Source organism: Lycium ferocissimum, unplaced genomic scaffold, assembly GCF_029784015.1.
Source record: "Lycium ferocissimum isolate CSIRO_LF1 unplaced genomic scaffold, AGI_CSIRO_Lferr_CH_V1 ctg9585, whole genome shotgun sequence".
Classification (NCBI taxonomy): domain Eukaryota; kingdom Viridiplantae; phylum Streptophyta; class Magnoliopsida; order Solanales; family Solanaceae; genus Lycium; species Lycium ferocissimum.
This window is the reverse complement of record NW_026727794.1, coordinates 1-11,143: the sequence shown is the minus strand read 5'-3', so window position 1 is coordinate 11,143 and position 11,143 is coordinate 1. Positions and strand designations below refer to the sequence as shown.

Here is an 11,143-nt window from a genome sequence, read left to right as displayed (position 1 = left end):
AATTTTTAATGATTAAAAATTTTTAAAAAAGAAAATTTTTGGTCTCTCACGCTTCCGTTTTGCGGTCACAGCTTGCACGCGTGTGTTGCCCAACGGCCCGGGGGTTCAAATAACACATTTTATCTTATATTCAAGGGTCCAGATGGTCAACATTTCAGTTAAGGGGTCTAAATAAAAAATCAGGACAAGTTCAGGGCCTATCTATGACTTTGGCCTAGTATTTACTTACATGGATCTTGAAAAAGCTACAGTATGTGATGGTAACATTTGTCAATGTTCGGATTATCCTGAAATCTTGTGTGGTTCATTGGTTTCCACGATGTGCTACCTTGGACCCCATCTCAACTTTCCAGGTCAAAACCCATGCTAAACCTATAATATCCCTTCTACTTGAATAAACCCTGCTTTCAACTCTCTCATCTTTCTTCTCTTACTCTAATAATCAATGGCTTCTCTCTCCAGATTTATTGGAAAAGATTGTAAATTGCAGTCACTTCACAGACCAAGTTATGGGTTTTCTCCTACAAGGAATCCCACCCATTTGAGTATGTACCACTTTTCTCTTACTTCTTTGCTGTTTTGTTGATTAATTTTGTTTATTGTCCTGTTTTCTGCTGTTTTATTTTTGCAACTGTTGAGTATTGATACCATTGTTTAGGAGTGATCCAATTGGCTAAGAGAATTTTGTTAAATGTCCTCATTTTAAGGTATAAGAAGTGGATTTGGTGGACATGAGACTGGAAGATATAATTTGTTCATTCAAAATAAACACCAAATTTCTCCAGTTCAATCCTCATTTATTGGAATCACTTCATCGCGGTAAGTGTTTGAATCAACTGCATTCTCAGTTCAACTGTAATATTCTTATGTTATACTTGATTTAGAAAAAAATCTAATTTATTTGGGCTGTCACTATCTTTAGTAATCCCAAAATATGTTGCGAGGCAGCGACGAATGTGTCTGGAGACTTACCTAGCAGTGGAATGAGCCAATATGAGAAAATAATTGAGACTTTGACCACACTTTTTCCTCTATGGGTATATCCAATTTTCTCCATTTTATAATAAATAGTACTATTACACCATTTTTGAAAGATTGCAAGTTTACAGCTACTTAACATTTGCAGGTTATATTGGGTACAATCATTGGCATCTATAAGCCTTCTGCGGTAAATTCAGTAGTTGTTCTTTGCACTTCCATTTATGATAAATGAAATGACTTAACTGAGAATGTTACAGGTCACTTGGTTGCAAACAGACCTCTTCACTCTGGGTTTGGGATTTCTAATGCTTTCAATGGGTTTGACACTAACATTTGAGGACTTTCGACGATGTTTAAGGAACCCATGGACTGTAAGTAGCATTATTATCCTACTATTATTTTAAACACACACCAGACACCAATGGTTGCTCTGTTTGCAGGTTGGTGTTGGATTTCTGGCTCAGTATTTCATTAAACCATTGTTAGGTTTCGCCATAGCAATGGTAGATTTTTCTTCTATTACTTCATTGGGGTTATTCATTTTGTCTACGGATGGTTTGAACTCGTAAGCAAATTGGCATAGTATGTTTCTCTTGAATGTTATTTCCAAAATGTGTACACTTGCATTCTAACTTAGTGGAAATCTTAGACTCGAGGGTAGTGAATGAAGATCAGCTCCATGATTGTCTTATGTGAGCCAAAAAAGGCATTAGAAAGGTAGAGTGGTCTGTGAGAAATATTTTGCTACCCTTATTATCTCGATATTGAGATGTAAGCATAATAGTTAAAAATAGAGAAACTTTATCAATAGTATATGTACCTCAACAGACTCAATACTGTTTGAGCATGTTGATGCTATTTTTCTCTCTGGTTGTTTCTGTGGTTCCTTAGCAAGACATGCTCTATACTCTTGATTCTGCTTTCTGATATTACTAATAATATTTGTTCTCTTCCTCCAATTGGTATGATGTGTAGGTTCTGAAGTTGTCCGCCCCACTTGCTACTGGTCTTATCTTGGTGTCATGCTGTCCTGGAGGCCAAGCATCTAATGTGGCAACATATATTTCAAAGGGGAATGTAGCCCTTTCTGTTCTTATGACTACGTAAGCAGAGATTATTCAATCTACTCTGTGGGAAGCTTTTTTATTCTCAATAAGCTTTGCTATGGTCATGCTAGCCATGCTTTGTTGACGTAGTGGCACTCATTGCCAAGATAAAAGTAAAGTATAACTAATTGAGTGCAATTTTCTGTGCTTAATAGAAGTCATGGTTACCCGTTACAAAAACAGATGCTAAATTACATCCTGTATTGCAAATAAATTTTCCTAGTTTCATGTTGGATTTGATGTGAACTAGTCCAATAATACTTGTTCATTTCCTTGTCTTATATCAGATGAAAAGGTGTAGGTGGCTACTACTTTTCTTTAAAAGGTTACCAAGTTGTGATAGCCTATACAGTGCACCTACACTTTGACTATTATTTATAAATTCCATTTAAATTAAATTTTCTTATATAAAGATGATCCACCTTTCTGATTTGCAGCTAAGTGCGGAGCCTAGTTTAAACCTAATTTTTTTTTTTTTTTTCAAAAAGACAAGCGACATGGTAAAATTAATTTGATCTGAAATTCATTTATCTGGAATATATCTAATTGTTGCTTTAGAGTGGTTTCTCCTTCCTAATGATAGGAAGCCATTAATTTAGGTTACAATTGTTTGAACACTTGAGAGAAACATTATCTGCCTTGTGCCATTATAATTAAATGAGAAACTATGTAAAAGGTCTATGCTCCTCTCAGGTTCTTTCTTTAGCTAATAAAGTGGTTATTCACTGTAAGCACCTGAATAGTTGCATGCTTATGAGGGAGACGGTATGTTTGAGATAAACACCTGACCAGATGATTGTTAGCCGATCATAAAACTTAGTGTTTTTCCCCAACATCTTTCTTCACTTTTAAGGATAGAGATCTGCAACACATGCTTAGCAAGAAAACGATTGTAACAAGGTTGTAGAAGAAAATGAATGACTGCATGTGAACTTGCAACCGCTATATTTTAGCTTCCTGGGTAATATATTTTAAGCCTCAGGATGATGGCTGTTAAGAAGAAAACAGACCTACGCTATCGCTCGGTGCAAAATTAAGTTCACCTTTACAAGAAATATGGATTTGCAAGAAAGCTGTGGACAACAAATAAGCTAATGACCAGAACCTTTTTTTAGAGAATTTGGGGCATAAGTGTTTCTATGGCATCATTGCAGGTGTTCAACTGTTGGAGCTATTTTGATGACACCTCTGCTTACTAAGCTTCTAGCTGGTCAGCTTGTCCCAGTTGATGCTGCCGTAAGTTGACCTTTGCTGACGTGTTCAATATTTGTTTCATTTATCAAAATGTTCTCATGTGAATTGCTTGACATATCAAAATTATCTTATAAATGTATGTTGTACCCTGGAGAATTCCTAAACTATGCCTTGCACAAGCACCAAAAATATCATACACCAAGCTAATTAAGTGTAACACTTAACCCGCATCAAAGTATGGCTGTTTAACAGTTAGATTCTTCCAAAGGAAGCTCATAGCCCTCTAACTTAGGTGATCAAAATTCTAAGTTTTGTGGTCTGCTGATAGACCTTCTAGTCAATCATCTTCTGTTTTCCTTTCAGGGTCTTGCTATCAGCACCTTTCAGGTTGTGCTTGTGCCAACAATTATTGGAGGTAACTGGATATTTAAATACTTTACCTTTTCTTGGATAGAGAAATACAACGAAAAAAATCTGTATTTATGCTGATCTTGCTTTCATAGAGCTTCAAATAAGATATGCTATATTAACTCAAGTTCACTTTGTATGGCAGTTCTATCAAATGAGTTCTTTCCTAAGTTTACCTCAAAAATCATCACCATTACACCTCTAATTGGAGTTATTTTGACCACCCTTCTTTGTGCAAGTCCGGTAAGCTTGAAAAAGTTGAAGGCATATTAATGATCTCTCTTTCTCTCACAGATACTACGCTAACTCACTTTCTATATCTTTTTCTCTGAAGATCGGGCAAGTTGCAGATGTGCTGAAAACTCAGGGAGCACAGTTACTTCTCCCAGTGGCGGCCTTGCATGCTGCAGCATTTTTTCTGGGTTACCGGATTTCTAGATTTTCATTTGGTGAATCGACATCCAGAACCATTTCCATAGAATGTGGAATGCAGGTAGTTATATTTTTGTACTTCTCAGCATACCAGTGAACAAATCTCTGTAGCCATTCTAATACCTGTCTTGTCTTTGCTTTTCGTTTGCTTCATGTAAGTCCACATATACTTCCCATACTATCTTCATTTCATCTGATTGAGCTCCATTCATCAGCACAATTAAGAAGAATTATCTGATGGGTGGCTGATAGTGAAAATGATAAATCATGCAAAACACTATCTAGTATTTCACTATTTCCAGAGGTGGAAAATTCTTTATCCTATTGAAGTATCATTAACTTGTGGTAGTTAGCAATATAAGATTCTAGTGCTGTTACTTCTTAAGAACCATCATTCCTTCTCTTAGTGGGGAAGGGGAAAAGGACACTTGAATGAACTTTATTGCAGAATGCTAATCATCTTTTACAGCTTGTTATTTTTGGTGAGCATATTGTTCCCAAAAATTGTTAAATATGCATAATAATTTGTGATATCAGTAATAATAAGGGCCATCATCTTTTTTGCCAGGTCATCCAATAGTTTTACAATTACATTAACAAAAGACATTTTGATGAACCTTAGACAATGCAAACTAGAGGGGAAACAATGTAACTCTTGTCTTTCGTGTGCACAGAGTTCTGCACTTGGATTTCTACTTGCCCAGAAGCATTTCACAAACCCTCTTGTTGCTGTACCTTCTGCTGTTAGTGTTGTCTGCATGGCGGTAGGTCTCTGTACCCATACATTTTCCATATACATGTATATACCCAACAATTCTTGTCTAATATACTCCTATTGTTATTCTTTTGGATGTTGTCTTCTCTCATCGTGACCATGTTTCACAGCTTGGTGGAAGTGCTCTAGCTGTGTACTGGAGGAACCAACCAATTCCTGTTGATGACAAGGATGATTTTAAGGAGTAGAGCCTCCGCTGCTGCTGCTCCTTTACATCATCATTAGTTTGTTAGATGAAGTTAAAAGCTCAATCTTGTCTGTCATGCAAAGGCATGGCTGGTAGTTGTTTGCATTTATTGGCTGCCTCTTTAATTGAAGCTAAATTTTGGACCTAAGAAAAGTTCTCCAGTTTAATTTGTTAGAAGCATTAGCAGAAAAGCGCCTTCCAAAATGTTTCAAATAAATTTGTATTGGGCAAGCAGTCCAGGGCATTGTAAGCCAGTTTTAGAAGGCTGCTTGTAATGCTTACCCCAATGTAACAACCCGACCCTGATTCTGCATGATTGTGATTAGAAGCGTTTTGAGACTACGTATGTTTGTACTAGTGGCACTTGGCCCGTGTTAAGTCCGGGCCCAAAACTAAGATTAAAAGTTACATTTGTAATTACTTATAATTATTTGTTTCGCTTTTTTATTTTTTATTTTTTATATTAAGTTATTGCAAAATTAGTTCTTCGGTCTTTGCAAACTTTTAAAAACAAAAGACTTGGGCCTCGTTTGGTTGGGAAACGACTTATCCCGGGATTAGTTATTCCACCCTCAATGTGGGATAAAATAAGGCTACAACCCCGGAATAACTAATTCCGGGATAAGTTATCCCAGATTTTTATTCCAAATAAACATGGGATAAGGAGGCAGTAAAATTTTATTCCGGGACTATTTTTGCCTATCCTTCACACCAAACGACCCTTTAATATTTAAATTGAACAAAAGTATTTAAAAATTGAACATAGATTTCTTTTGTCCTTACTTTAGACTTTCCTTTTACCTTCAAACATTTATATGACATAAAGTCTCTCATTTTTTGCTATGTTCAAATTTATTTAAATTTTAGATTTTGATAATTTCTTGAAATCCAACTTAGTTATAGCGTATGCGTGATTAACAACCACCAGTATGAACTATAACGTTTTCTTTCAAAAACAAGAAAAATAGTTTGGTTCTAGAGACATCAGTTATATGCTACATTTATTCTTTATTGAGATTTTGACGAGGTTACTTATAAAACAAAGATAACTTTTAAATAAAATTGTATACCTTACAATATCTGTAGATGTCAATTCATTTAAACTATACAAAGTATGTTGAAAATATGAAGAAAATTACTTATTTTTCTCAATATAATTAAACTTTCCTTTTACTTTCAAAAGTTATGTAATGAGAAAATGACATTTTTTCCTTTTGTTAGTTTAAGAGGAACATTATTTTATAAAATGTATATTTTGATTACTTTCTCAAATACAAATGAAGCTTCAATGCTGCATGATTCATTTAGCCATGTTTCACTATGCTAACAAACACTGCCTAACATTTTTTTACCCCCTTCCACGACCCCCCCCCCCCCCCCCCCCCCACCAACACAACAACAAAAAAAAAAAGACGATACTCAAAATCACAAAAAAAAACTGACTCCCTTTTATCACAAGTTGTTTGACATTACTACTGCTTGAAAATCTAAAAAATTATTTCATTAACTACATATTTTCAAAGATGTTCTCAACATTTTTAACTATCCATCAAGTTTGGATTGTAGTTTCTTTTTATGTAATTTTTAAAGTGTAAATTTATATTAAGAAATATATTTATGAAATCATACCACATAGTCAGAGGCGGAGGGAGGAAGGGTCAAGAGGGTTCATCCGAACCTCTTTCCGCGGAAAATTACACTGTTTATATTGATTAAAATTATTTTTTATGTATATATATTAGACGTTGAACCCCCTTTGGCTTCTTTGTGTGCTTACTTTTTCATAGGTAAACCCCTTAGTAAAAATCCTGGCTTCGCCACTGCGCGTAGTACGTCTGACACTATTTTTTTTTGTAGATGAATGGAGTATAAGCTACAACATACATTGTTCATTATGTTATCATTTTATAAACTATGTAATATTTAAGTACGCATGCATTTTAAAAAATAAAATATTTGAATATACCAAATAATATCCGAAAAAAGTTAATTTTGTTAAACATGAACGATATAGCTAATCAACGTACAAACCAACACACGATGATGAAAAGATTCAAATTTCAATATTGTTAACAAATAATTTAGATAAAAATAAACAAATTAGATAACAATATCTAATTCAAACGAAGATCAATTTTATTTGTTAAATTTTAAAGTTTCGCATTGGACAATTAAATTCAATTCTTGTGTGCAATACATGTTTAAATTAAGGTAACTGCAAATGTGGTGTATTTTCCCATTCAAGTTACACGTACTGACGTTTTTTTTTAATTGACATCATCACAGCTCACAATTTCTTATAAGTTTTTTCAAGAGGAGCTTGAAATTTCTAAATTTATCAAAATTGAGTGTGGCACCCTAAGTAATAAAGAAATATAGGAGTAAAAATGTGGCATATGAAAAAGTTAAAGTACATGTTACATCATCTTCAAAAAAGTTAGTCTAAGGGATTTTGTATTACTAAAAAAACTTGAAATTGCTTAATCTTTATATAACACCTTATAGTAGATGAAGTAATAAAAGACAAATATGGGGCAAATTTGGAAGAAGGAACCTCTTAGTTGGTAAGGCTTAGTTGTAATGTAACTAAAGTCCCCAACTAAGTACTACAAAAAAGTTGGATTGACCCTTATATAATATAGTAATGAAGTAATAAAAGACAAGTATGGGAGCAAATTTGGAAGAAGGAACCTCTTAGTTGGTAAGGCTTAGTTGTAATGTAACTAAAGTTCCCAACTAAGTACTACAAAAAGTTGGATTGACCTTTATATAATATAGTAAACAAACTTGGGACTTGTCAGGATGGTCGGGGTCCGAACCTGAGTGCTCGGGGGAGGGGGGTAGCGGGGGTGTGTGTTTCGACACTGTTGGAACTCAATTTGAATGTTTCTAAAATCTGGTACAGGTCCAGCCGCAAATGCTATAGTCGACTGCTTATGCGAAGGGGCTGTGCTACTAGGGGAACGCAAATGCAAAGGGTAGTCAGCATTTGCGACCCGGTAGGTGCAATGCCTGGTCCACAAATGTGATGATGATCCAGCCTACCGAGTGTTGCAATAGCAATGCTTTTTATACATTGGCGATGGGCGCCTGATTTAAGAGCATACAATAATGCTTTAAATGCCAGTTTTGGCAATTTTGGGAGAAAGTGAGTTTGTGGGGGGGGGGGGGGGGGTTTGCTTTTGGATTGATACAACCCATATCATTGTGGTACAACTAATCCTTTAAACCTTGGATGATTATATTCAATTATGATTTGATTTTAATCATGAGAACTAAGTGATTAAATTGTGTATTTTGACCCACTTTCTAAAATATGACGTAAACAGAAGCAAGATTGAAACTTGGTTGTAAATATGGAATTGTGAGCTTATGAGTAATTTGGTTTTATAATTTATTTTGGGGTTTGGTTAGTTTCACTGTAGTTGACTTTTTAGTTGATTTTCTATTGACTGTGACCAAGGTGTGACCTAAAAATATGAGGACTCCAACTCGTGTAATTGATATTGTTAATTGATAATTTGTGTAGATTGAGGCCGTTGTAGGTCGTATTAGAGGTGATTTGGTATTCCGGGTCTTGGAAGCTTGCTTGTTTCGAGGCAAGTGAGACTTCAACCTACAATTATTTGCTTTTCTAAAATCATGATTTGAAACTTGCATAATTGTTTTAAACCACCTAGTACAATAGCTGGACGAGCTAGAGCAGGACAACTTGTACATGAGGTGCAAGATGTCCCTATTCAGACAACGATTCCAAGTCTCACCATTAGGTTATCTGCAGACGTGGTGTGATTCCTTAGCGTTTTGGAGTCTTTTTCTCCTCGATCTACTGAGATACTAGTGCTACCAGTTGCCACTCAGGCACAAACGATAAGGGGTGATCAGACTCCAGCTTTTATACCTCATTAAGTAAGTGGAACAGGATCTTCTTTAGGTATTGATGATGACACTTTGAAGAAGATTGAGCCTTTTATGATGTTTTTTTTTTCCCTCTAGAGTTAACACAATGTCACGACCCAACCAGAGGGCCATGACGGGTACCCAGAGCTAGCCTACCGAGCACCACTCATCATACTCATCATCATATTCAACGTAGATCAACACAATTCTCAAACATGCTTACCATGAAATGATCTTCAATCCCTCCTTTTTATATACATATATGTACAATGTATAAGCCCATGAGGCTACAAAATGATATACAGTCATGCACCAAAGAGATCATAAGATATCTACTACCCACATATGTATCTACGAGCCTCTAACTGGAGTACTGAAATCATAAGGACGGGACAGGACCCCGTCATGCCCCAAATATGTGCACAAAAGAATATACCAATAGGCGGCAACTCCGGAGTAGTGGAGTGCTCCTGAATATCTGCGATAAAGCTCCTAGTGTACGTGCTGCTCTCTTGTCTACTGCTCGGCATGAACGCAAATGGGTCCGTAAAATAAAGGACGTCGGTACGAACAATGTACTGATGTAAGGCATGTATAACAACAGAATAAAAAAATAAGAGAGCGTAAGATGCAGAGATAACTCAGAATCGATTGCCTCTTAAGGCGGATACCATGCATGCCAACTTTTACTTTTAAAACTACATCATAACACACACACACACACACACACACACACACACACACACACACACACATATATATATATATATATATATATATATATATATATATATATATATATATATATATAAGTAAGTCATTCGAGTCATATATCATCATTAGCCTACTTCCGGGTATCCCGCGTCCGGGATAGTCAACGCCGCCCACTAGTGGTGACTGCCCAGCCAATTAGGCTCGATGTAATAAGATCGGTGACCTCCGATTGTAGTATGGAACATTCATTATCACTATGTCTCACCATTAAGGAACTAATATCATGAGGTGAGACTACAACAAGAAATAACATCAATGAATTTATGAAATAAGACTGTCAATGTTATATCCCGTATTTTGTACGTTGGGACAATCCGAGCTAATCATGATAAGTTAAGGACAAAACTATTACGGGATACGAGGTAGAGATTTTTAACCTCCGATATTGTTTGAAGGCATAAGTTGCTTATGATTTTATTGGTATGGAATATTAAGAAAAATTTGGGGTTAAAAGTGAATTATGAAAAGTTGACAAATCATGAAACATAAGGCCAATGTGGCCGTGCAATAGGTGTGGGCCATGGGCCACATGGATGCATTATATAAGTAGCTAAAAGATGACAAATTAATCATCTTCATCATATTCACCCCTTAGAAAATTCAAGAAACTTGGAGAAAAACCAAAGGAACCATTCGGCCATGAACCAGCCGAAAGTTGAAGCCCTCAAGTAGTGATCAAAAAAATATTTTCTTCTAGCAATTCAACCAATTGGAAGGTCCTCTATAACGTGGAATAGTTGTGGAAGCAAGTAAACCATTCGTTCTTGCAAATTGCAATTCTAGCCGTGGGAGAAGTTGAGTGGAAGAGGTAAGGTTTAATCTTCTCTTTTATATGTTATGGATGGTTTGTTCATGTTGTAGTATGTAGAAATGAATGAAATTCATGAAATCATAAGTGTTGGTGCTTGGCCGTGTGGGTGCTATGTTGTGTAGGAGTGATGAACTAATGTTACTTAGTATTTTGGTTGTTGTTGTTATGTATTCTATGATGAGAATGAAGGTTTAATGGCTCAAGTGGAAGTTGTAGCCGTTTGTGGGCTATTGTAGAAGTTAATGTGATTTTAATATAGATTTTGTATTTTTTTGAAAATGATGTTGTTAACGTGTGGATTGTTGGTGTAGTTCATGAATTTGGAAGAAAGAAATGCGTTGTTGTTGTTCTTATTGCATTTGAAAGTTTTCGGGTGGAGTGGTGTAATGGTTGGGTTGTTTTGAATATTGTGCGGATTGTTTGAAGTGTTCTTGAGTCTTGTTTGAATGGTTTCGGATTAATAATTGAATGTGTGAGCATTGGTGTTGGCTTGATCGTATGTAGTTTATTCGAATGCAAATGAAATGTTGTCGAATTATGTAGAAAGGAATTATTAACGTTAGGATGCATTTTGA

General features: G+C 35.6%; 1 protein-coding gene across 1 annotated transcript; it reads left to right on the top strand.

The window, feature by feature from the left end:
- The first annotated feature begins 386 nt into the window (after positions 1-386).
- LOC132046139 (sodium/pyruvate cotransporter BASS2, chloroplastic) lies at positions 387-5,503 on the top strand. Its single transcript, XM_059436689.1, has 13 exons — positions 387-545; positions 708-819; positions 923-1,037; positions 1,127-1,168; positions 1,239-1,352; positions 1,422-1,484; positions 1,957-2,084; positions 3,242-3,323; positions 3,645-3,696; positions 3,835-3,932; positions 4,024-4,182; positions 4,796-4,885; positions 5,007-5,503. The coding sequence occupies exons 1-13, from the start codon at positions 446-448 to the stop codon at positions 5,082-5,084; spliced, it is 1,233 nt and encodes a 410-aa protein (XP_059292672.1). The 5' UTR covers positions 387-445; the 3' UTR covers positions 5,085-5,503.
- The last annotated feature ends 5,640 nt before the right edge of the window (positions 5,504-11,143 follow it).

What these genes read in the sequence shown, in the direction of transcription:
- LOC132046139 (XM_059436689.1), top strand. Translation starts at nt 446, where the DNA reads ATGGCTTCTCTCTCCAGATTTATTGGAAAAGATTGTAAATTGCAGTCA. An exon ending in GCATCTATAAGCCTTCTGCG is followed by an intron (nt 1,169 to 1,238) that starts GTAAATTCAGTA and finishes AGAATGTTACAG; the next exon opens with GTCACTTGGTTGCAAACAGA. An exon ending in TTAGTGTTGTCTGCATGGCG is followed by an intron (nt 4,886 to 5,006) that starts GTAGGTCTCTGT and finishes CATGTTTCACAG; the next exon opens with CTTGGTGGAAGTGCTCTAGC.